Raw genomic sequence first — 26911 nt, forward strand, 5'->3', positions numbered from 1 at the left:
AGACTAATATTGGTCTGTTTCATGCTGACCGCATGTCGTGGGTTCACAGTAACAGCATCCAAAAGCAAATGCCACACCTGGAATCAGCTCCAGATCTTCTACCTGTTTAATTGACTATGAATTAATGAGGGAATAGCCAGCAATGAAGCCCATAAAATAGCTTTTGAGATCATTTGTCCAATTACTTTTAAGCCCCTGAAATGAAGATGCTTTGTAGAAAAATGGTTGTAATTCCTAAATGCTTCATAGTGTACTTTTGTTTGACCACTTAAATTAAACCTAAAATATACTAGTGCATCCCAAAAAAATTTAATATCATTGAAAAGTTACTTTATTTCAGTAATTCAGTTCACAATATGAAACTCATTATATAAATGTATTACACACAGAGAGATCTATTTTAAGCTTTTATTGTTGATGATTATGGCTTACAGCCAACGAAAAACCCAAAATTAATGTCTCATAAAATTAGAATATTATATAAGACCAATTGGTACTTTTGGCAGTGTGGGCAGTGTGCCAAGTCCTGCTGGAAAATGAAACCTGCATCTCCATAAAAGTTGTCAGTAGAGGGAAGCATGAAGTGCTGTAAGATTTTTCAGAAAAACACTGCACTGATACTGTACTTGATATAATACAGTGGACCAACAACAGCAGATGACATGTGTCTCCAAACCATCACTGATTATCAGTAAATTTTACATTTAATTTAGAAATTAAGGGAGCAGAGTCTGAAGAAAGAGTGTAGAGACACACAGTTCAAGCTGCTTGAGGTCTAGTGTGAAGTTTCCACCAATCAGTGATGGTTTGGAGAGACATGCCATCTGTGCAGTGCAGTGTTTTTCCAGACAATCTTACAGCACTTTATGCTTCGCATGGCTGACAACTTTTATGGAGATGTGGATTTCATTTTCCAGCAGTATGTGGCACACTGCCAAAAGTACCAATTGGTCTTATAATATTCTAATTTTCAGTTCAGTTGGATCTGATTCGTCTCATTTTAAACCCAGTGTGTGATGGTATGTAGAGCCCAAATTCTGGAGATTGTGTCTGACCAAATATTTATGGGTCTAACTGTATCAGTAAATGTCCACACAGAACTTACTGCTACTGCTTGTGTATTGCTTTTTAGACAGCACCACTTATAAATATTTAAAACATCAGGGTTTTTTTTAAGCCTTTATTGTGTCATTCTCCCAATATGTAACATCTGAACACCTCCACTGAAGTACTTTCCAATATTACAGGTTCATGGTAACGTAACATAAATGAAATTCAAAGAAACACTGCATCAACAACATTCATTATGCAAGTGGATGGCTGACGGTGGTGGGCACAAAAAAAATCTTCGACAGCATTGTGTGAAGGGTGAAGTTTCTTTTTTAAAAAGTTCTTCCGAGGGTCATCGCGGCTCCCGTCCATGCACCGATTAATGTCCTGCTGGTAGTCTGAACACATTAATTCAATACCTGTTCATTCAGAATCGCCATTATCGTTCCTGGGTAAACCACCGGACACTGCGAGAAGAAGGCGTCGGCTCAGTGGGCCATGCAGCAATGCTTTATCAATGTAAATGTAGCTCTGTGAGCTCAGTGCTGAAGCAAGCAATACTACACTACAATTAGACATTCACAAAGTCTGCCGTTCAGGTTCAGATTATTACAAAACACGTAACGCTCGTTCAGTAACAGTGCGCAAAACTGAGCACCCGACATCCCAACGTGGCAAAACTGCCTTAAGAAGGAGGTTATGATAGGTATGTGTGTGTGGGTCCACACCAGAGTTGCAAAATTCAGGTCCAGAAAGTCTAAAAGCTAAAAAAAATCCACCCCAGGATTATTTGTTTTAACTTGACTTCCTGCACTTTCCCACCAAAAGAACCAGTTCTTGAACCAGTTCCATTCAGGCTTAAAAGAACCATGGTGATTTACCTCAAAATCTGCCTGTGTTTAAACCAGTTTTAGTGGAACAATCAAAACGTCAAATCATAATCAGACACGCCCAAAAACATTGTCAAAGTTTGAGCTGAAGAAGTTAGTATTTTTCGGTTCCCATTGCGAACAAAAGTTCCTGGTTTCTGAACTTATACGTGGTTTCAAATTCTGTTAAATGGTGCCAGTTCTACATCGGGGGTCCTAAATTTTCAACTTCTGGTCCAGACTTTCATTTGTACTCATGCATTGCCCAGTAAGTGTGATGGTGAACCAGTGGTGGTTTAGGCAAGGCTGTGGCGGCTGCTGGCTTCGCACCTCTCGGTGAGAGAGATGAAGAAATAACACTTCTCTCCATCGAGCAGTTTCAGTTATGTACAGAACTATATACACTAACGGGTGAATCCTGGATCTTTTTATCAGCACAACCGTACATGCTAATGTCGCTAACAACCAGTGTAAACCAGTAGCCACCAAATTAGCAAGAATAACTTTATTAAAATGCTAACTATCAGCTTTTCACTTTCATTAATGGCAAAATGCTTAGGGTGTTTTCACACAAGCACTATATGATCTATCTGGTTCCTTTGCACGCCTGGTGTGGTTTATTTCAGCAGGTGTGAAATCAGTAATCGCACTCTGGTGCAGACCAAAATAACCGCATTAAGACCCGTGGTTACCCCTAGTAGTTACCCTTGGTCTGGTCAAATATATTTATATTTTAAGTGAATAAATGGCTGTTCAGTTGCAGTTTAACCTGATATAATAGCCAGATAATTACTACAACTATAAACAAACGCTCCATGCTAATCTTTTTTCACACTGAACGCCACATGTGCAGCGCTCACCGCGTACGCCCGCTCAAGTCCGCTTACTGTGCAGACTTCCAATTGCAAACACTGTGTTTAAAGCAGCTTCACACTGCACAAATATACAGCTCTGGAAAAAAAATAAGAGACCACATAAAAATGATGAGTTTCTTTGATTTTACCTAATTGAAAACCTCTGGCATTTAATCAAGAGGAAGATGGATGATCACAAGCCAACAAACCAAACTGACCTGCCTGTTTTTTTGCACCAGGAGTGGCATAAAGTTATCCAAAAGCAGTGTGTAAGACTGGTGGAGGAGAGAACATGCCAAGATGCATGAAAACTGTAATTAAAATCAGGGTTATTCGACCAAATATTGATTTCTGAACTCTTAAAACTTTATGAATATGATTACAGGCTCAATATGCATTGTGAAATAATGATAGACTGCTTATCATTATGTTGATGAACGAAGCTAATGCAAAGAGTGGGTGAAAATTATCTTTATGAAAATGACATTCCAATGCTTATTATGAGGCAAGTCAATAATGGTAACATTACTAAAGCATAAAAACATGTAAGACATTGTGGCAAATGGAGTAATTAGCAGATGATCACAAATTCACTGATAGCCAGGTTAGCATTATGAGTTTTCATACAATGCTAGCAGTGTTAGCATTATTTACAGACATCATAATAAGCATTGTGACATCATTCAACAATGCATTTATGTAGCTCTCTACTTTTGTGTATTATTAGTAATGTTAGCATTACTGGCTGACACCAGAATAAGCAGTGAATGTATTTTTTTTGTGGTACATTTCAAATTTGCTTTCACCCACTAGCGTTTCTCAGGGCTCATTTGTGACTGCTATCTTGCTTTGTTAGCAACATCAGCATTACCGATTAACATAATTATAAGCATTTTGATGTTGATGTGTTCTTATAATAGAAAATGTTGGCTTCTCACATTCATCCACTGTTAGCAATGCTAACAATTTAGCTGACTGACATAACAGTTATATTAACTGGCAATGCTTTATACTGTATGAATTTCCACTTTCTTGTATTGTTAGCATTACAAAAAAATCATTTTTATAATGGTGCTCATGTTTTAGTAATGGTAATGGTAATATTAGCATTGCTGAAGCATTGTGACATCCTTTAACAATGCTTATATGTGGCTATTTAGTTTCAAGCATTGTTACAAACATTGGTTAACTTGCATCAAAATAAACGTTGTGATGTCATTCACATTATTGTAATTTGCGCTGTTTGTCTTCATCCACTGTTAGCAACATCAGCATTTTTAAAGGAGAACTCTGTGAAACTGACTTTGTCTGTAGTAAAACATGATAAAGAGTACGAACATTTGTTGAATAGCCCACCTCCGCTCTCGCGCAGCTTTCCGAGATCTAGGAATTTTGAGCAGTTTGCAAACAGGCTACAATGAGTTTTAATGGGGCATATTTTTCCCCTGCAGATAAATTGCCTTTTACACTGTTATCCAGGCTCAAAGAAGCTCCACACCTCATTGGTAGAATCTGGAGAGCCCTGACATTCAAAACGAGGCATAAAGAACTTTAAAAGAAGTGCATAAGAAGTTACTATTAAAGTATTAATAACCACTGCTATCGTAACTTACATCTCCGGGCACTGCCATCTTAAAGTAAAGTCATGATCAGTAGAGTGACGAGGACGTAAAGTTGCAGGCTGGAAACGCACAAACGCGTTATGTCTTCTTTTTTCTTAGCCTTCTCCTCCGTTATGCCAGCTGAAGCTGCAGTGTAAAAATCCATTTGTCTGCAGGGGCAAAATATGCCCCATTAAAACCCATTCTAGCCTGTTTGGACAAACTGCACAAAATTGCTGGATCTCGGAAAGCTGTGGGAGAATGAAGGTGGGCTATTCAACACAGGTTAGTACTTTATCATGTTCTACTACACCCAAAGTCAATTTCACACCAGAGTTCTCCTTTAACTGACATCAAAATAGGCATTATGATGTTTTCATAATGGTAACTGGTGGCTGCTCACCTTCATCCACTGTTAGTAACGTTAGCATCACTGACTGACCCATTCTTTTAAAAGCATCCTCTTTGATTTTCTTTCCTTTCATGTCCTACTAGTTAGAAAACGCATGCACCCACAACTTCCCATTGCCACCCCTAAATCCAGACTCCCGCCAGGAACAAAACATCCTTCTTTCATTTCCGTCCACAAGCCACTCAGCACATGTTGTCCATTCTTTGTCCATTTCCGTTCTCCTTCTCCTTGACTGGTCACTTGTCAGAAGTCCCAGTCGTCCACGTCCAGGTGGCTGAGGCCGGACTCCAGGCTGGCCAGACCTGAGGGGGAGTCCTGAGGCTGGACGCACTCGAAGCTGCTGAGCGGTGAGACCGGACGCAGCAGTTCTGGTAAAGCCTCGCACGGCCGGCGCTTTATCTACAACAATGCAGAGCAAGCAGTGAAGCAGTGAAACGAAACAAAAAAGAAAAGAAAAAAAAAAAGCATATTTTTCGCACTATAAGGCGCACTTAAAAGCTTTTAGTTTTCCAAACAATCATCAGTGCACCTTATCATCAAAAGCGCCTTATGAACGAATTCTACCAGTCTGGTTGTAAAGAGCAGTAAAGCCACTCTGCTGAAGTACAGCTTTATACAGGAGTTTCAGTTTAGTTCTCCAGCACCAAGGCTGGAGCAGTATTAGCATTAGCCGCTAACCGCATTAAGCGCTAGCTCTTTCTTATTTTTGTTTTCTTGTAGCCTTTACCATATTAAAACAAGCTATGTGGCACGAACCGCTAGCTTATATCACCCTGGTTTACCGGAACACTCAGTGTTCCTCAGTATAGCTCTGTCTGGCAGCATAAACGTCCCGCAAGCTTTAGCGGTTAGTAGCTAATGCTACTGCACTCAGCCTTAGTGGAAATCTGGAAATCTAAGATAACTGTAAATAAACAGAAGCGTTTTACTCACTCAAAAAACAGTTTTCAGAAGAGAAATATGTAGATTAAAATCCAACAAAATAAGACCAAAAGTTTTGTTTATAAGAATTACAGTTTTGTTTTATTTAGCTTAGCTTTACTTAACTTAGTTACCTACCTACCACCACCCAGTGGCAAGATCTGCTGAATTAGAAGAAAAACATGGCTACATTCCTTACTGTTCCTTACTAGTATTACATAATGTGCCTTATAATCCTGTGCGCCTGAAAAGTGCGAAAAATACAGTAATCATCAAAATCAGGTAGAACATCTAGTTGATATGACTGGACCTGCAAACTTTTACCTGCTTAAAGAAGGAGTGACCAATCAGTGCACTTGCAGAAGGCCTGTGTGGAACAACAAACAGCAAGATTACATTTTTTGGCAAGCTGATATACTTACACTACACAATCAATTAATCAATATAAAATTAGTTCAGTTTGCTGATACGTTATAGATATAATTATAATTGTTAATATTTGTAGTTTAGATAGATGCACTAAATATTCTGCACTTTAGTTTGTGGTAGATTTGTTGTTACATTTCATTAGTTGTTTTTTTTTTTCATTTATTTTGTTACATTGTTTGAAGTCTTTAAAGGTTACTGTTTTTTTATATAGTTTTTTTTGTTTATACTGAATGTTTGAAGCTGTTATAGTTACACTATATTTTAACATTTTATTTTTATTTAAACCTTTATTTTGCAGCACAAGTATCTTCTTGAATTTAATACAAAATATTTAGTGTTGTGTCATATCACCACCAGTATCACTATCACAATAATACCCTAAAATATCATACTATTTTTTGGCAACATCGCCCACTAAGGAGCAGCAAGTGATTCTGTATGGGGAAATCATGGAATCACTAAATGGAAAACTATTTACTTTGGCATAGACTGTCACTTGTATTGTGTCGCATGACGTTTGCCATGTACACAAAGCCAAACAACGTATTCCCAAAACATACTAAATATGGCACTGTGGCTAAAGGAGTGTCAAATGATTGCGCAACCTCAGAAATGGAATGACCTATTTATGTGCCGTCCAATATCAGGCCTCCCTCCAACTCTGATACAACTACTGAAAATGTATCCTCCCAATTTAGCTAGGCCAATTGTCCCACCACTAAGCTGCTAGTTAGCTGTATATCCCCTATCAATAGTGATGCCAAAACACCAGGAGGGTAAAGACTAGCACATGACTCCTCTGATACAGGTAAAGTCAGCCACCACCCCTTTTCAAGCTTTGCCGAGCAGCATCACAGTGCACTCGGAGGAAAGCACAGCGACTCGGTTCTGATACATCAGCTCACAGACGCCTTGTGCTGATCAACATCAACCAAGGAGCACTCAGAGGAAAGCACAGCGACTCGGTTCTGATACATCAGCTCACAGACGCCTTGCAAGCTGCATGAGCGGGATTCGAACCAGCGATTACACGATCATAGTGGTTTTTAGCTCTTTAGACCATAAAACCTTACAACTGTTAGGTACCAGTCCAGTATTTTTATATTTAAACCCCCAAAATTAACAAGCATTTCAGTGCTGTACGCAACGGCTAATTTGAATGACTATGAAAGCAAGGCTTAAAAGGCTAAAAATGAATGCTATAGAGCCAGTGAGTTTTTGAACCGTCTATGATTGAATGTTGTGTGAAAAGCTGTCAGGCGCACCCTACTACAATCTTTTGTTTAAAAAAAAAAAATCTTTAGCATCTTATATAATATTCTCATATATCCTCAATTTGAAATGTGGTGAATTAATGTTAGATAACATTATAAAAAAAGTAATACGGTATAACGGTCTGTTTAAGGTCATTTTCTCTTCATTAATAATGTATGTAAGTTTCCAATACAATCTAAATTCATTGTAATCTTACCTCTTCTCCGGGTCTCTCTGCAGGCACAGCTCTACAAAGGCGTGGAAGTGAGGGCTGAAGGTGCGGCTGTACGGATTCGGCCCTGAGGAGGACGAGGGTTCTCCGTTAGTGTGACGTGAAACCCCTGCCCCAGGACCCTCGCAGATCCCCGAGTCGGCCCCTGAGCGAGACGGCTTCATACTGAGCTCCTCTGGGGGGATGGTGGTGGTGTCCAGCAGGCATGGCACTGTACCGTTCAACTTCTCCAACAGCATCTGATTAACATTGAGACACATGTTGTATTAGAACAGTGAAAAATACAGATCACAAACAATAATGCAGTGGTGTTTTATGGGAAGGACAGGCTCACCTGGGTAGCAGGCATGTCTTTAAATGGCACATGACCATTGGCCAGCTCACATGCAGTAATTCCCAGACTGTAAATATCAGAGCGGAAGTCGTACCCCTGAAGATTCTGTTAAAAATACAAACAAACACGTATATTTTTTATGCTTTATATATTATATACAGCTCTGGATAAAAATAAGAGACCACTTCAGTTTCTGAACCACTTTCTCTGATTTTGCTATTTATAGGTTTATATGAGTAAAATAAACATTGTTGTTTTATTCTATAAACTACGAACAACATTTCTCCCAAATTCCAAATAAAAATATTGTCATTTAGAGCATTTATTTGCAGAAAATGAGAAATGGCTAAAATAAAAAAGATGCAGAGCTTTAAATAATGCAAAGAAAGCAAGTTCATATTCATAACGTTTTAGGAGTTCAGAAATCAATATTTGGTGAAATAACCCTGTTTTTAATCACAGTTTTCATGGATCTTGGCATGTTCTCCTCCACCTGTCTTACACACTGCTTTTGGATCAATTTATGCCACTCCTGGTGCAAACATTCAAGCAGTTCAGTTTGGTTTGATGGCTTTTGATCATCCATCTTCCTCTTGATTATATTCCAGAGGTTTTCAATTTGGTAAAATCAAAGAAACTCCTCATTTTTAGGTGGTCTCTTATTTTTTTCAGAGTTTTACATGTATAAAACTATTAAATATCGATATTATACTGTATATAGTAAAAGCGTACCTGCTGTAGCACCTCAGGGCTGAGCCAGGGCAGCACTTTAACACTGTACTGGGGGAAATCGTGGACCACTCGTGCCCTCTGGCCATGCCGGATTAAACTGAAGATACTTCTCAGACCAGACAGATAAACCTGGCCATCTGCTGAGATCAGAATGTGACTGGCCTTCACACTCCTACACACAAATCACACAGAAACAAACTACGATCAGATACATACTCAGGCTAAGCATTTCATATATATTTTTTTTGTTTTGTTTTTATACATTAGGAAAAAATAATTCTGAAATCATCCAGACTATGAAGGAACACATAAGAAATCATGTAGTAACTTAAAAGTGTTAAACACTTTTAAGTTTATGAGCCTAGTAACTCTGATGAACTCTTCATCTTCTTTTTTTCTGGGGCAGTCCTGATGAGAGCCAGTTTAATCATAATGTTTCCAATACATCAGCTCACAGACGCTTTGTGCTGATTGACCTCACCAAAAAAGTGATGAGGGGAAAGAGCGCCATCTATACAACTAGATACAACTAGAGAGAGCAAGGCCAATTGCCAAGGCCAACAGCTCTGCCAGCTGATTGCAAGCTGCATGACCAGGATTCGAATCAGCGATTTCCTGATTAAAGTGGCAGCACTTAGCCCTTGAATTGAATAAGCAGTTCTTGCTATAATATGTATACGTATATTACACATTATTCAAAAGGGGCTATTCACTGTATACCAACTCTACCTCTTCACAACTTTACAACTGATGCTCTCAAACTTAATCTTGACAAGTTCAGCACAGCTGTTAACTGACAGCCATTCCAGGTGACTCTACCTCATGAAGCTGACTGAGAAAATGGGAAGATGGAGGACTCTAACATACATACATACATAAATATTTGATTTGCTTTATAAGAGAGTAATTGAATAAAATGAGCGCACTAAGCAGTAGTTTAATGCTGGTACAGAAATGCTGTAATCCTTAACTCAATGTGATCCGATCTTTTAGATATGGTATGATCACATTTTGGCTGAAAATCTGGCCATGATGATCTGTATACATGCAGATGCATTTTTTCCATCACTAGTTAAGCATTTCTCATCCTTCTAAAACTATTATATTTATCTACCAGTGTGACCAATAAGTGAGTGTGTAGATCTCTTACCGGTGTACGTAACCCATGTGGTGAATATACTCCAGCGCTCTGAGTACACCAAGCAGAATGTATGCGATGGTCAGCTCACTCATACCGTCTGTGAAGTGAGTGCTGATCAAATCTCGTGCCGAGCCTGGAGAAGAACAATTTGCATTTTTTAGATTACAAAAATCACTAGTGAATTTAAACAGTAGTTAAAATGTGGTTCATCTATGAGCTTTCAGATGAAAGGCTTTTGCGCTTCTATTTTTATGCTTCTATGAGCCATTCGAATGCCCCCTTATAGTGATGTCACAATGCATAGAACCACCCTGGCACCACCCCTCACCAGTCAACCCCCACCAGAGCCTCACCCACTACATCAGTTAATGAAACCCCATTTCGGTTATTTTGGTTGAGAACCTCAGACAGTCCACATCAGGATTAGACAGCAGACTTCGTCTGAGTGAGGGATCTGTACCTACTATACGTGGCAAGTCAGCAAATGAGGGAGATATAATTAATTTTAGAGTTTTGTGTTTCTATAACAGTTATGCATCAACATGCTTATTTGCGTTTTTCTTTTAGCACAAGCTACCACTAACTTATAGTAATCACTCAGCAGTAAACAAGGCATGGCCAGCAACAGCTTTATATTCACATAAAGGTGACAGGTCCCTTAAACGGCTCATTCTAAAAGGAACTGAAACTGGCAAGAATAGAGCTGGTGAGATCTCTTTATGCGAGAGTGATTTAGGGCAATGAACCTAGATTCTAACTTATGTAAAACAGGTATAATATGTCACATTTAATATGACAGTTAAAAAAACTTTCCATAAAAATTCATAAGAATTTATTAACTTACCTAAACATGACAAGAACAACCTTGACATCATGCTAATAATTACAGAACGCAGTACTCCACGAATTACACGTCAGACTTTAACAATTTCCTTTTGTCTCTTGCTCACCATAGGCCATGAATGGTGTGATCACCCATAACTCGTTCTCTGCGATGAAGATGCTCCTGTAAGGGAGGATGCTGGGATGGTGGAAGAGTTTAGAAACATGCAGCTCTCCCTAAAAAAAAAAAAAAGAAAAAAAAAAAGAAAATCACATTTCATACTGAATTATTCCAGTGTTTTTCAACTCTAGTCCTGAAACTCTTCGAGAACTGTACACTGACCTGTAGGTAGTTGACCATATCATTGGTACAGGACTCCAGATCAATCCTTCTGATAGCAACATGTTCTCCAGTAGGTTTGTATCTCCCCAAGTTTACGGTCATCAAGTCCTCCAGACCACGGCCTACACAAACATGTACACACAAACAGAGAAGATAACGGACAAATGATACTACTGCGCTATGAAACTTTGGTGGAGCTGCATTAGACCGGTCTCTAGAACTGCTCAACACTGTGTAACCAGGGTCATGTTAGTTCTTCTTTTGATGAACTAATAGCACTGAATTTTATGTCTGGTGATGATGAGTGTATATCTATCAGCTTGTCAACAAATGCGTGTTTACAGCTGTCCATGTTGTATTTACTGCAGTGATGTAAAGGGAATTACACTCCCCTTTCTGTAGAGGGAGCAAGAAATTCTACCGTAATTTCTGGGCTATACACACTTTGAACACTGTGGCTTATATAATGGTGCGGCTAATATACGTTTTTTTGTTTGTTTTTGTGTACAGGCTAACAAAAGTACTTTACTCACCCAAATAAACTGTTTTCAAAATAGATAAGTGTGTAGATTAATCCAGGACAAAAAGCATTTGCAGCTATTCAACATCAGTGTAAATAGTGAATTTTAAGTGGGGCTCTGAGCTTCCCGCATCCCGGGTCAACAGAATGTGCGGTTCTTCGTGGAGCTAAGAAATTATTGAAGTGGGGTGTCAAAGTTGAAGAGCAATATAGGCTAGTCCACCAGTAGCGATGGCTCGCAAAATCTGGACACTGTATTATCTAACTTTAACAATAGAGCAATAATAAGCAGAAGTTAGAAATACAGATAACTGATGGTAAACACAGCAGCCCTGTACCAGATCATGAGCAAAAAAGCTCCTTTTTCTCAGAGCTTCTTAAACTGGCAGCCCAAGTAATAAAAGGGACAAAATTCCCTTTTAATATTTTACTGGTAAGCTACTGTATTTTTTTAAACCAGTCATGTTGCACACTGTTCGCGGTTTGTTACATAACGGCTTATAGTCAGGTGCAGCTTACAGTCAGGTGTGGCATCTATATGTACAACTTTTAGTGGGTGCAGGTAACATTCAGGTGCACTTAATAGCCCAGAAATAATGTTAATTCTCATGCAATTCTGCATGCAATTTAATGTCTAGATATGTGGGAGCAGAAAGGACTGACCTATGATGGTGAGCAGTTCATAAGCACTGCTGTCAGGCAGGAAGGTTCCCATGGTTTCCCGTTGTGGGAGGGGGCTCAGAGACTCACGACTGTCTTCATTGGCCTGAAACAGAGGAGAGTGGTGTTAGTAAAGACACAAAAACATTCAGTAGCCCTTCTCAAATCTTTCAAAGCAGCACTTTCTTTTCTGTTTTACCCTGGTGATGGCATGAACCAGCTGGAGAGGAGAATAAGGGTGTTTTCACTAACACTGTAAAAATTAGATAGAGATGGTTTTACACTGCTGTTTTGTGACTGCACTAAATGACCTATGTGAGCTAATTCTCCCTGTACTTCACATTGATTACAATTCCTTCTACAAAGCAGATGTCATCATTAGCTGGTCAACTTTCATGGACAGAAATAAAAGCACAGATTTATTTGGTTCCATTAATCTGCTGATATTACAACAATACTACCAGTAGCAGCACCAACCTAAAAGGCAGAACTTACAGTGGTGCTTGAACATTTGTGAACTCCTTAGAATTGTCTATATTTCTACATTAATATGACCGTAAATATATCACCAGATTTTCAAATGTGGCAAAAGTATGTAAACCTTTGCTTTCAATATTTGATGTGACCCCCCCTCTACAGCAATAACTTCACCTAAAAGTTTTCCCGATGCAGCAAATCAGGCCCAAACCTTGTATCTACCACCACGGTTCACGGATGGGAGAAGGTTCTTAAGCTGGAATGCAGTGTTTTCCTTTATCCAAACATAATGTTTTTCATTTAAAGTTAAAAAAAATAAAATACAATTCTGCTCATAGCCTTCTGGCTTGTCCATGTGATCTTTAGCAAACTGCAGACAAGAAGCAATGTTCTTTTTGGATAGCAGTCTCCTTGCAACCTTGCCATGTACACTAGTTTTGTTCAGTGCTCTCCTGATGGTGGACTAATGAACATGAACTAATGGCCTTCAGTTGCTTAGAAGTTACAGAGCCTCACGTGTATCTTGGGAGGAACTATCAGACTATCAAAGATAATACATAAGGGGGGACCCATCCTCCTTTGGTCAGACTGCTTATAAATGAATGATATATATATTATTATACATCCACATAGCTCTAATGTATACAGGTGAAAAGTCACACCAGCAATTGAAGCAGTTAGAAAATTTCTTGTTGGAGTTCATGTAAATGTCAAAGTACTTGTTAGTGGAGGGTGAGCAACTAGTTTGAGGCAGCTGGCACAAACAGTGTAGGAATTAAAAGCACCTTTGAACACTTTATTCTAGTGAAACAATCCAGCCTTATTCCTACAGATCAGTTCAGAACAGCATTTCATATTTAGGCTTATAAGTACTGAAATAAAGGATTCACTGTGCTCCTCTGTTTGGTGGTGGTGGTGGGGGGTGCTCTGGATGTGGGTAGGGAGTGTATAAAGCATTCTCTAATTGTGCCAGACAAACTGGTTGAAGCTACAACGCTCAATACAGAAAACAGGTGGCTGAATCTGTTCTTTGAACGTGAGCTGGAGTAGGGAGATTGGGTGTCACGAACATGGTGTGAGGTGTTACTATGCAACCAGTCACTGGGCAGCACAGGTTTCAAATGCAAATAACCGCTACATATGTGTGAAGGGAAGAGAAGGAAAGGGAAGGGAAGAGGGAGCTATCCAGGTCAACATTTCAGCTTTTATTCCCAGTTATTTATCTCTGGATCAGATATACAGTTCAGAAGATCCAGATTTCAGATTTTATCTGAGTCCACCCATTTTTATTACAAACAAAAGTATTGGAACATGTGACTGTCAGGTGTGCATTGTTGCCCAGCTGTATCCCGTTATATTCATGGCTGGGTATCGCTTTAAAAATTTTAATACCAGTAAATCGAGAGATCAAGAAAGAGAGAGAGAAAGAGAGACAGCACAAGTAGGAGGAAGACAGCGTGAATGAGAGAGAGTAAGAGACAGCACGAGAGCGAGCGAGCTCTCAACTTGTGTGCCAGGGTGCCGTCTCGGTTGTTTTTACCTAGATAGATAGATAGATAGATAGATACTTTATTTATCCTGAAGGAAATTTAGGAAATCTTGCTGTGCACACCTTCCGTATTTGTCGCATTTATGCTCATTTCATGCAAAGTATCGAAAACAGGCAACTTTGGTACTCGGTAGTACACAGACATTTCAGTCGGTGCCTTTTTGGTATTGAATTTTGATACCCAGTCTTAGTTATATTGATTATTTAAACAATTAATAGTCCTGAATGTCTACATTCAGTTTTAGATTTGGATTTGGCAGTGCAGGCTGTGCATTTATAGTTAGAGAAACCACATGAAAACTAGAGAGCTATCTGTGGAAAAACTAGCAAAGAGAAGATGGAAAACCAGTAAGAGCCATTGCACAAATATTAACCAGCAGTTGTGTGATTGGCTTCAGTCTAAAATGATTGATATATCTTCCCCTTTGCTCACGCCCACTGGATCTACAGTCTGCACTAGCAGAATTCTGTTGTTTACCACCTCTGGTGTTCAAACAATGCAACTGCATGAGAATTAATAGGTAACAGAACGTGGAATCGTCGATGCATCATTTAACCCCAATAAATAGGTAATATGTTGTGGTTGGGCACTTTTGGAGAGACAGAACAAATTGAGTGAAAATTGTGTAAGTGAGTCCAGTACCTCTCCTCTCTTGCTGCATTTCTGTCCCCGGCACTTTGTAAAATTGTTGCAACCCTATTTACAACAGCATGTGCTCTCTGATATAGCCCACTTTGGCTGTTTACAAGCATTACAAATATCCTCTAATGTGTTCATTCAGTCATATTTCTGCATTGATTGTAGGCAATTTCTTAAAAGGGTTAAATAAATGATATTATGAGTAAAGAGATTTACACCCCTAATGAATTATAAAGAATTTTCATTGAGGGAGTATAATGAGTGTAATTACATTATATCATATTATATATTATATTATACACCTGTGTGTTTTAATCAACACAGCAAATGACAAACACAGGTGACAATTAGCCACCTTAACAGCCAACTTGACTGGACTGCTCAACATTTGAGGCCAGTTTCCTAGCTAGGGATTAAGTTTAGCCTTGGACTACTCTGCATTCTGAATAGAGATTTTCTATTAAAATAAAATTTTAGCTTTAGATGCTTAAGCAACCATTAAAAACAAAGACCACTGATCAATTCCCCAGAGTCAGTAGATTAATCACAAACACACTCACAGCCAGCTCTTCATTAGACCAACAAATCTCCCCAACACACACTGACTCAGTTAGCATCGATAAGACTACAGCACTACAGAAGCACACAGCATCACTGAGGTACATCAATTAGTACAGCATGTATCACCAAAGACACCATGTTTACCACACTAGTGCATTCTGTCTGTTTTACTACTGTAGAGCCACCTAAAGTATTCAAAGTCTCCCCCCCCCCCCCCCCCCCCCATGACTAGATGTTGTGGTAGTTTGCATATTGACAATACATGGCTGTCCATTTTTCAGCTCCACTGACCATACAGTAGTTATATGCTTATGGACTGTAGTCCTGTTTCCTTTTTTTCTGCATACTTTATTTATTTATGATCCCCCTTTTATTCTGTTCTTTAATGGTCAGAACTCCACAGAGAAGACAGTATTTGGGTGGTGGGTCATTCTTCTCAGCACTGCAGTCTCACTGGCATGGTGGTGATGTGTTGGTGTGTGTTGCTGCCAGGAAAAGTACACCTTAGTTTCTTAAAAATCTTAAATAATCAAGGGTGCGTTTTGGATGTGAAGTGAAATAAACCAATCTGTGTGTAACTGGCCATTCCCTTTAAGAGCCAGGTGTGCTCTGATTTGGTGGATTGGTCTCTTAACAGCGCAGCTCTTCTGCGCTTCTCAGCAGAGTAAACTGTCATTAGGCAAATAATGGGAACAGCAATGTTATTTTATTCTGTGTTCTGTTTATTGTTCATGTAAAAGCTTGTATGTGTGCATCACTTGTGATGCCAAGCCAGGGTTCTAATCAGTCAGTGATGCACCTGGGTTTTCTGCTGCCAAGATAGAACAGAAATTTACCAATTTCAGACCAAGATGGCCATTGGTGTAGATATATTCATAAGCGCCTACACTATTCAAACGGCACAGTCACAAAGTGTAAAAATAGTCTTTTTCAAGTTAGATAAAAACGAGTATCACAACACACAAAAGTGTAAGATAGTATCAGTTGGTATCAGTTTACTGCCTCTTCACAAACTGGCTGTTTCCCAACTGATATATACAAGCCATACATGGCTTGGACAGTAATTTTAACTGAGGTAACTTAGCTTTAGCATTTGTTTGCTTACCAAAAGACTGTCTGCCTTTCCCTATGCAAATTTTGAAGTTACATGTGATCTCCTGTGGCTCTCTGTAGTCTTGATTAGGGTTGGGCGGTATGACGGTATTTCGGTACACCACGGTTATAGTGACGGTATATTAACCACATGACGTGTTAAACCTTAACATTGAAAAACGGGGCGTTTAAGACATTCTGTGCATCCACAATGAAAGAGCAGTAGGAGGGGTAAGCAGTTGGAGCTCACTGTATGGGATATGGGGTGGGGATTCTCACTGAGGAGATAATACAGCAAAAACTAAATAAACTCTACAGGTTTCACTAATTTTCACCGAAAATATCGCCAAAAACAGCCACATTTGTGCTGGAGTGGCAATAAAACCCCAACAACCAACCAACCACCGAAATGATCAAATTTATCAGTTTATCCTGCAGCGTGGGGTGTTCTGGTGTATGAGTTACTCACAGGTAAAGTTACAGCTGCTTCTCAAATATTCCTCATCTCCTGTTTCTCTACAAAACTGTTTTTTTTTTTTTTATCTCCCTCGCACTCATATTCTAATACCATACAGAATTCTGCAGTTTACTCAGGGTTTTCTGTCATTATTTTGCAGCTAGCGCTGTAAATATAAGTAATTCCGCGGACCGCGAGGCGCTGCACACTGCCGATATCTGACCCCTGTAGAACCCCGGCTCCCCTTCACGAGCAGAAACAGCACACCACCACCCGCTGTTAAACTGCTGTAGTGGAAACAACGCTTAGAAATAAATTAACAAACACGAAAATGAGGGTCTGTATTCAATCTGTAATTTCAGTTTGTTTTAAATTTTTCTTTTAACTACCGTTTTTATTAGTTTCAGTTAAGAAGAACTTTCACTTTTCGTTATTTCGTTCGTTTTCGTTAACAGTAATACTTTGTTACTTAGCTATATGGTGATTATCAGGTCATAGCTTTATATAAAATAAAAATAGTATTGAAAATTAGATGACTACTTCACAGACTATTTCCTGGAGCCTGGACTCGGGCCGGGTCGGGTCCGGGCAGAGAAATAAAAATCAAAGTATCCTGCTATTTAAAAGAATGGAAAATAATAGCAATAATGATATAGTTCTGCATACTAGAGTTTAGATTGTCTGCCTGAACCCAAGATAGATAAACAGAAGGACCTGCGCGTGTTGATAACTGGTGGTGGCACAATGATCTGTTGTTTTAAATTGAGAGCTGTCTACAGATTTTTGGAGGTGCAATTTTATATCAATTTGTTCAATTCTAAGGCAGCGATGAGAAAACTCTTGCAGCAGATGTAATGGAAATATTGCTCTATATGGTAAATGGAGCTGGGGAAAAAAGACAAAGTGATATAAAATAAGGAGGCTGTTTAATGTTGGTTTAAGCCAATCAAATCAGTAAACCAATAAAGTACAGCTAATACAGAGTTTACTGACACTGATTCATTTTAGAGGCTCCAACAGTAGTCCAGATCCTATAAAGTTAACCCCATTAATTCCATGACTTTCAAAGTCTGAGAGACTGTAATACAGAGTGAGAAAAAACAAACAAACAAAAACATAAAACCTGGACGTCCCACCCGTGTGAGAGCTGCTAGGTAAGGAATGAGTGTGACTATATGGAGCCAAACACTAGTGAGTGCATGCACAAAAGCACACAGCCACAGGGGATGGAATTATGTGCACTGTACACACTCACACTCAACGTCACACTCACACAAAAAGACATCCATTAAAAGGTCCATTTTTATATATAAATATATATTTATAGTTCCATGCATGCTCATCCACCCAATAATCCCCCCTCCCCTCCCCTCCCCTCCCCTACACACACACACACACACACACACACATTCACAGGCTACAAAGGCAGTAACGGAGGTACCTCACTTACTTTCCTGAGGGGGCTTGCCTGAGCTTGCTCTGGGTAGAAAAATCATGTAAATGACGCAAAAGACACACATATACACAAACAACCGGCGTTTAATGAGGTTCTGTAAATATGACCTTACATTATGCCTCCATAGAGCAACTTTCTGATCTATACCAATACACACCAAATTTAATGTTTTTAATTTAACACATTCAATAAATATTTTAGGTGGTCCATATTTTCTTCGAAAGAATGCTTGAGCCTTAAGATCCAGATCCAAAACACAAGAGGCATAATATAGATTATTTCACATGGTCAGTACCACCAGCACATATACCTACCTACTGTATATGTGGCCCCATTTACACCTGGCATTAAAACATGTGCAGGGGGTCGGATCAAGAGGTGAGATTGTGTCTTGACTGATCAAAGACTGGCTGTGTGAAAACCTAAATGGCACCCTACAGTTAGTTACGCATAAATATATTGACTGATTTTTTATCTGTTTTGATCGTTGTGTTTGTACAAATAAAACAGCCCAACAATTTAGATATATGATACACTGTTAATTAATATGGAATTAAAATCTCTTTTTTTAAGTTACAGTTCATATAATGATTCATTGTGGGCTGATCTATTTATTTTAGTAGACACTTTTTTAATTGACTGTCAGTAATTGACTGTTTTAATTTCACTTTAATTGGAAGTTTTTATTATCTTATAAATATAATCTAACTGATGTACCCAACCATTCAGGTCCCAGTTTCTTTAAAACACTGCAGTCAAAGTACAGTAATTACACACTGCAGACTCTAAATGAACTTTTATTCACTTTCTGAGAACTCTTCTCAGTGAATTAGACCAGCTGATTTGGAATCAGAAAATAGGTCTATGTCCGAAAATGCCTAGATTACACAGTATAGCAGGGAGAAACTTAACCAAAAAAAAAAAAAAAGCAAAATAAAAAAAAAAAAACGCAATAAAAGCATAGGGAGGTGTTTTGGTTCTCAAATGTGTTTTTTCGAGTAACCTATGGGTAGGGGTGCAGGAAAAAATCGATTCGAGCTCGAATCGCATTTCTAACATTGAACGATATAGGATCTGTTCTCATTTTCAGAAAAATCTTTTTTTTTTGTGGCTGCAGCTACGGTCACTCTGAGCTTTTAATTGTACCACGGAGCTCATACTGTCTCGCAGAGCTCACCTACTGTCCTGCGGAGCTCTTTAACTGTAGCGCGGAGCACTTTATCTGTTCTGCGGAGCTCAGCTACTGTCATGCGGAACTGTTTAACTGTCCTGTGGAGCTCTTTAAATGTTCAAGAGCTCCACAGGACAGTAGATGAACTCCGTGAGACAGTTAAAAAGCTCCGCGAGACAGTAGGTGAGTGTCGCGAGACAGCAGCAACAGGACAGGGAAAGTTTTTTGCTCTTACAGCCTCTCCCTATTAGGCTACAGAGGGGCGTGTAGTGTCGTGTTACGGTGTTTGTTGTTTAAAGTGTGGAGGATGAAGAAAAAGAAATCCAACCGATTTGAAAGAATCGAAAAATATTTAATCGTGACCCCAAGAATCAATTCTGAATAGAATTGTGGGATCCCCAAAGATTCACAGCCCTACCTATGGGTTTACAATGCTTTACGGTCTAGCTCAAATATGTCTCAGGGTGTTTTCACACCAATTCTAGTTTGGTCAAGTTAAAAGGACTCTGGTTAGTTTGCACTCTTGGTGTGGTTTGTTTTGGCAAGTGTGAAAAACAGTAATTGCACAGTTGTTCAAGTGCAGTTTAAAGCCACTCCGCTGAAGTACAGCGTTATACAGGAGTTTCAGTGAGGTTTCTCCAGCTCTGAGACTGTAGCAGTATTAGCATTAGCCGCTAACTGCAGCGCTAGCTCTTTCGCTGCTCAGAGATGAGTTAGCTACATGGGACAAACCACTACCTGAAAGCGCCCTGGGTTACTGAAACAGTGTAGCGCTGTAAGTGGCTGTAAGTTTACTAGCACTGCTAACCGCAGCTAGGGCTGCTATGTTTTTTGTTAAACAAATGAACTGATTCCGACCAAAGAAACAAACTACAGGTGAAAAAACACCTACAAACAGAGCAATTTGAGTGATCGCTTTTGTATCAGTTACAAATAAACGTGTCAGGTGTGTTTACACTGGTATTTTCTTTTGGTAAGTGGTTTGGCCTTATCCAGATGTAATCCTGATTTGGGGTGGGACAAAATATTGATAGTGATATCGTATCGTTTTTGTTTGTAACATATGCCACATGGTGATATCAAATATTGTTGATTTATTATTTTTTTTAAATATAGGCACTCTAAACTCCCTAAGACTCGCCTCCTAAATGACTTACTAAACGTAAAGCTTCATTAATCCACGTGGTGACGCTGTAATTAAACAAATAAGGTATTAATAAGGTATACTGCAGTGAAGAATATTGGTTGGCAGATTCTGTAAAACTTAATAAATCCATAAATCCATAATTCCTGAAATCTGCTTATTTAGGAGTATTTTATTCTCTTATTCTATTCTCTTATTCTCTTCAGTAGCTCAGATGCTGTAAAGCATGGTAAAGAATTGTTTTGCAATATATTAAGTATGGCAGAATCACAGTATTGTGAGATCATCTTTAAAGTAAGATGCCCTGTGATTCTCACGCCTAATCCTGATCCTCAAGACGCATGATAATCATGATACCTGATCTGACCAGGTGTAAATGGAGCCTTGGACCATGAAATGTGAAAACTCATACTAATACTTATGCTTATATTTAAACACTGACCCAATCCCTGAATGGTAGATGTGTTGGATCTAGCTTTTCATTAAGAAATGTCAGATCCTGCTCACTAATCAATGACAGTGACATGCACATAAATATCATCAATGTTTACTTCTTAAGATCATGTGATATTTTGTCAAAAACCAGAAACATTTCCTACAAAAGAGCACATCTGAGGGAGAAGTCTGGATTGGCCAATGATGCATTTCCTCTCACAACTGCACAATACGTTATGTGTGTGTTTTTCTTTATTTACGTGATGTAAGAATTAAACACACAATGAAGGAAGGAATCAGTCACAGGAACAGGCAACAGCAGCAGCCATGAGCGAACTGCACTTTCAGAGCAAAAATGAAGCAACATGCAATGACCAGGCAGTGATGAAAGCAACAGCACAATGAGCCTGACAGAGCAAACAGGCACCGATATCAACACTCTGTATCTCTACCCTGATCTTTACTCTAAACACTAGCTTTTCATTTGCTCTCAAAAATACTAATATATAAATAGACGTAGACATGATCACACAGAGACACTATTGAACATTGTAAAGTTTGGACACCCCTGGTCATGACAATGTTGTGTAATAAGTAAACACATTCTTTACAGGTAACAAACATAAACAAGGCATTTTCTGTATACAATAACATTCATTTAATCAGTAAATTTAACTGATGTGTGAGTGTGTATGTGTGTGAGTGTGTTAACTGCATGAATGGGTTGAAGGCAAAGGCCAAATTCCATCTGTGTCCAGCACAAGTGTGTTGTGTGTTTTATATTGTATTATTTTATCCAATAATTTAAAACATCAACAGCTTCACTGACTTACTTATGCATCATATCAGCTTTGTTGGAACTGCGTAACACCTTGACATCAACCTCAGTCCATATGGTTCTTTCACAACAGGTGCAGATTCTGTAACTCTCAGCTTGTCAACAAAGGCATGTGTACATCCGTCCATGAGCAAATGCTCCAACCGCTATTTATATTTACAGGAGTGGTGTAAATGTGAATTACGTGCCCCATTTGTAGGCGGAGATGAAGAATAAAGAAATTCTAAATGTTTTTTACGCTGTGCACAAGTGTATTTATGTACTACATTTGATTTATTTATACTACACAACACATATTTACAATTTGCCCAGGGGTGCCCAAATCTTTGCATAAGACTGTATATAATACATAAGATGTAGAAGTAGATCTATTTCAGTAGCAATTTAATACCCATTTTAATCGGTTAGTACCAGAGAGCACACACAATATCCATTAAAGATTCATCACAGACAAAAACAACACCAGCACTAAAACAACAGTAACAAGAACGACAAGACAAATCTGTCAGTGTTACTTCAGTCTACCTCTACCTCTCTAGTCTAGTACAAACAATCCACTGTTACCACGAAAAATGTACACAAAAATACAACTTTAACCAACATACACACTCCCATCCACACAATACACCAAACAAAAGACAAGCAAAAGAGCCTCACAAGTTTCAGTGGGTTCTGATTGTTGCAGTGGTTCAGGTCAGTGCAGAAGAGCAGCGATTATCGTAATAAAACTTCAGTAATGAAGTTTTGCAGAAGTAAAAGCTGGCATTGCCTGTAGGGAAGGGGTTGTTAGTAGGGCCTGACCGATATATCAGTCCAAATTAGGTTTCCATGGGTTCGTCCACCTGTGAAAATCCCCAGAGTAAAAGCACAGGTCTTGATTCAGATTGGCTCATTTAACATTAGAAGCATAAAAAAACATTGTAGATTCCAAAGCAAATTATTATTTAATTGTTTAATAATAAGTTACAATTACCTAATGTGAAAAAAAGTTCTTTCCTGTTTGATTGTATTTTTTATTTTTTACTGTTTTTTTATTTAAGATCACAATAAAACAGTAGCAAAATAGTGATCATGAGGGAATAGTACTACTAAAACAAATATTTAGATCTTACAATAATAATAATAATTATAATAATAATAACATATATAATTATGGCCGACTACTGTCCATTCTGGGCCTAGTAAATGATCTGATCTATTTAACCACACCCAGTTAACCCATTTATCATAACAAGAAAAGATGTCACATTTGTTGGGATTTTCTACTGGTTTTGTAATAAATCAGTATCCCTAACGCACTGAATGACTATTTTTATTTAATTTAATCAATAAAACTTGCTTGTAACCATACGTTTTGATTAGCCTAATGTCGATTTAAGGCTTAAAGTTCAGAGAGAGAACATACCAAACAAATAAGATTTCTACTGTATTAAATAAAAATTAAGAAGACCACAACTAAACGTCAAATAATTCAGTTAAGCCCTGAATTAACAAAACATTTTTTTATTAAAAAAATGCATCGGTCATTGATACTTCAGCTTAGGGGTGTGCCATGTTATATCAAATGCAATAATATCAGGAACATTTTTGTATAGAAAAAATACCCTAAAATTGTGATAAAAAGTATTATTATTTTAGGGCCATATGGGTGACCAGGGTGCAACGTTTTTGCTAATTCACATGCTCATTTCCCATTATATATCTACTAGAAGAAGATTATATCTGGATAATCCTGGATACATGTTGGTTCATTGACTTCTGTTACAAATCTGGTGAAAGTCCCTATTAGGGGTGAACCATATCATATCGTTTGAAATAATATCACAAAATAAAGTTTGGTATTCAATTTTTTGCAGAAGTGTATTCTTAGCTTTCTAGCTTTGGTCTCTTTGACAGTTTTTCATATCGGTCAGGCCCTAACGCTATAGTTGATTATGATGGGGATTATTGTCCAGTACACTATTCTCTCTCTTTCTCTCTCAGTGAGTAGAGACTCAGCTCTGAAGTGAAATTCTGAGGTTAGGAAAGATTATAAATATATCCTTCAAGCACTGCAACTCAGCGTCACTTAAATGTTGACCTTTAAGGAGTACATGTGTTCTCAATTTATGGTAACTACAGAGTTACTGTAGAAGGACTCCCCTTCACATTCAGCACGGCTGCAGAACGACAGGCTGAAGGCTCGGCTGGGGTGTGGCCAGAGAAGCACAGCAACAGCAACAGCACAGAGCAGTACTGTACTCACCTCCAAACAACTCCAGATCCCTCAGACTCTCCACACTCAGCTTCTCCGTCACCCAGCGCTACAGAGGGAGAGAAAAAAATATATATCATTATCATAATCATTATTACATTGGAGTATCCCCAACTCTATCCTGAAAGCGCACCTCCCTGATCATTTACGCATTGTGCCGTATTTAAGTCATCCACTATGTGTGGCTTAATTAGTTGGATCAGATGGGTTTGTAGCAATGGAAATGCTAAAACAGGAAGGGCAGTGTGCCTTCAGGACCAGGGTAAAAAAAACACTGTATTAAGAGAATGAGGCAATACTGATTGTATTTATATATATATATATATATATATTTAATTATTACAGGAGGTGTCCTAAATTCTTTATTATCCAAGGGCCCTGACATTTAAAACAAGGCACTGAGAACATTGTGAACAGGTAGTTTATATATATATATGAGAGAGAGAGAGAGAGAGAGAGAGAGAGAGAGAGAAAAAACTGCTTAAACACAGAGTAGCTTGAGGCAGTTCTCTTGGAGCCACCATCTTTAAATAAAGTAAAGATAAGGTGACTGACGCACATAAACGAATACACAAGATGAATAGCAAAATGAATTCTGTGGAAATACATGAGATATTTTCAGCAAAATATTTATGCTCGTCAGTCAACATATCACGATGTAATCTCAAGATGGCGGCATTCTGATAACTATCTCAAGGTGCTGTGTGTATAAATAGACTTTTTTAATAAACTACTTTTAAAGTTATTAGTGCCTGTTAATGGTGTACAAATTGTGATTTCTTTGCATGGGCAACTCTACGCCCCTATCACTAGCACTGTAAGCGAGAAAGAAACATTGACTCTGTATTTTGAAATTCTGGGAGTAAAAGGAGGTGGGCTATTCAACAAAAGTTTGTACTCTTTATTATGTGTTACTACACCCCAGGTCCATTTCACACTGGAGCTCTCCTTTAACTACATTTTATTTTACAATTTAATTTTAAAAGACATTTCTTCAGTTTAATTTGTTTAGTTATATTACCTCTCTCTCACTAGATAGATAGATAGATAGATAGATAGATAGATAGATAGATAGATAGATAGATAGATAGATAGATAGATAGATTTATTGAGATCACATGTTCATATGTTCAAGCATATTAAACAACACTTACAAAAATATTTTTTTTTATTTAATGGGGTGTCCAAACCCTTACTGTAAGAACCTTTTTAATTGTAACATAAACAAAACAACAGGTTTACTCACCAAAAAAGACATTGATCCTGAAGAAGACCACACGCAACTACACCATCAAAAACACATTCAGCATAAATTCCTGCAAAAGCAAAAGAGCAAAAACATAAACAGGGTTTAATAACTGCAATAAACAGCCCCATCACTGTAATTACGTTAACATATTATCATACAATATGTGAGCATGACATTAATCATTTCTGCTGCTCCAAGTGTCAACCGTTTTCTTGACATAGCGAGTAGGGATGCACTGATGTGGTAATTATGGGCTCATGCTGCTATCTGATGTATACACATGTATATATACCCTGGTATAACTTCAGAAACAAATGTAACATTTATTTGCCTTACAGTTTAGCTTTCAATCAACTGTATGCTTACAATAAAATGAAAAGAGTCACCTGAGAATTTTTTTTTCCGATTATAGTAGTGCGGCCAGGGTCACTTGATCCTTTTCCAGTATACAATAAATACATCAGGAATTATTGGTTTAAAATATTAGCGACATCTATTCTTAAAATCTTATAATCTAATAATAATAATAATTCTAATTCCAATGAGCCAGTAGGTATGTCGCTATGTTTTTTTTTATTAGGTCTTCCAATTCTTATGTCTGAAACTTCTTCACACTTAAAAGTTCATCATCAACATTATGTTATCATTATATATTATCATAGATGAGCCACAATATGCTTCTACAATGGCAATACAAACAAAACCTTTTTTTTGTGGTCTAATGTTGCACAGTGATGCACATTGAGACAGCATGAACACACACACATGCACCAAAAACAACAAAACAGGCTATTTAGACAGACCTGCAGCTCCTATAATCTGCTAGCTAGCTAAATAACCACATAACCAATAGAGAGGATACAGATACACAGAACAATTAATGGATGACTGTAGCTATAGTTATCTAGCGTTTGTTATATATGTAGATTGAAATGTGTATTAAGGTGGTTCAATATCAGCTGTAATACTAGCCTTTTATGAACAAAAAACACTTAAGTTACATAATAAGGATAAATATGGTTCACATTAATCAGATCCCTTTAAAAACATTCCCAGCCCTTCTAACAGGCCAGAAGTTGAACAATGCTTCATACTAACAATAAGTGACATTAAATAAATAAACACCTAACCCAGCTAAGATACGCTAGTTAAACAGGCTGGCTAGCTAACTTGGCGCCTTTCTGTCTCTGAATAAACCGCGTGTATTATTAAACCAACAGATTTGCTCACCTTTTAGGTAGAAGATGAATATTAAGGGTTTCGCGCCGTTTAGCCTGATCTGCAGGCGTTATATCATCCTGTGCTGATTTCAGCCCTCTTCTCTACAGCAGCACGACCCGCAGTAGGGTGGGAAGCCTCCAACTAAAGCAAGAAAAGCTATAAATTCTTCATTGGTTGGTCAAAACCGCCGTAC

General features: G+C 38.3%; 1 protein-coding gene across 3 annotated transcripts; it reads right to left on the reverse strand.

Annotated features, from left to right (window-relative positions):
• Positions 1 to 394: 394 nt before the first annotated feature.
• Positions 395 to 26875, reverse strand: strada (STE20 related adaptor alpha). 3 transcript variants are annotated; one of them, XM_007251105.4, is made up of 13 exons: positions 26728 to 26875; positions 25495 to 25564; positions 24240 to 24297; positions 18401 to 18429; positions 12178 to 12280; positions 10995 to 11116; positions 10780 to 10888; positions 9839 to 9962; positions 8689 to 8860; positions 7957 to 8061; positions 7608 to 7861; positions 6032 to 6074; positions 395 to 5185 (listed from the first exon to the last, which is right to left on the reverse strand). In XM_007251105.4, the coding sequence occupies exons 2-13, from the start codon at positions 25504 to 25506 to the stop codon at positions 5030 to 5032; spliced, it is 1287 nt and encodes a 428-aa protein (XP_007251167.3). In that variant the 5' UTR covers positions 25507 to 25564; positions 26728 to 26875; the 3' UTR covers positions 395 to 5029. The 3 variants fall into 3 exon arrangements, with proteins under 3 accessions (XP_007251167.3, XP_022533039.2, XP_049323888.1); XM_022677318.2 differs by having other exon boundaries at positions 18392 to 18429; XM_049467931.1 differs by lacking the exons at positions 18401 to 18429; positions 26728 to 26875 and having other exon boundaries at positions 25495 to 25566.
• Positions 26876 to 26911: the final 36 nt, after the last annotated feature.

Source organism: Astyanax mexicanus, chromosome 19 (genome assembly GCF_023375975.1).
Source record: "Astyanax mexicanus isolate ESR-SI-001 chromosome 19, AstMex3_surface, whole genome shotgun sequence".
NCBI classification, from domain to species: Eukaryota; Metazoa; Chordata; class Actinopteri; order Characiformes; family Acestrorhamphidae; genus Astyanax; species Astyanax mexicanus.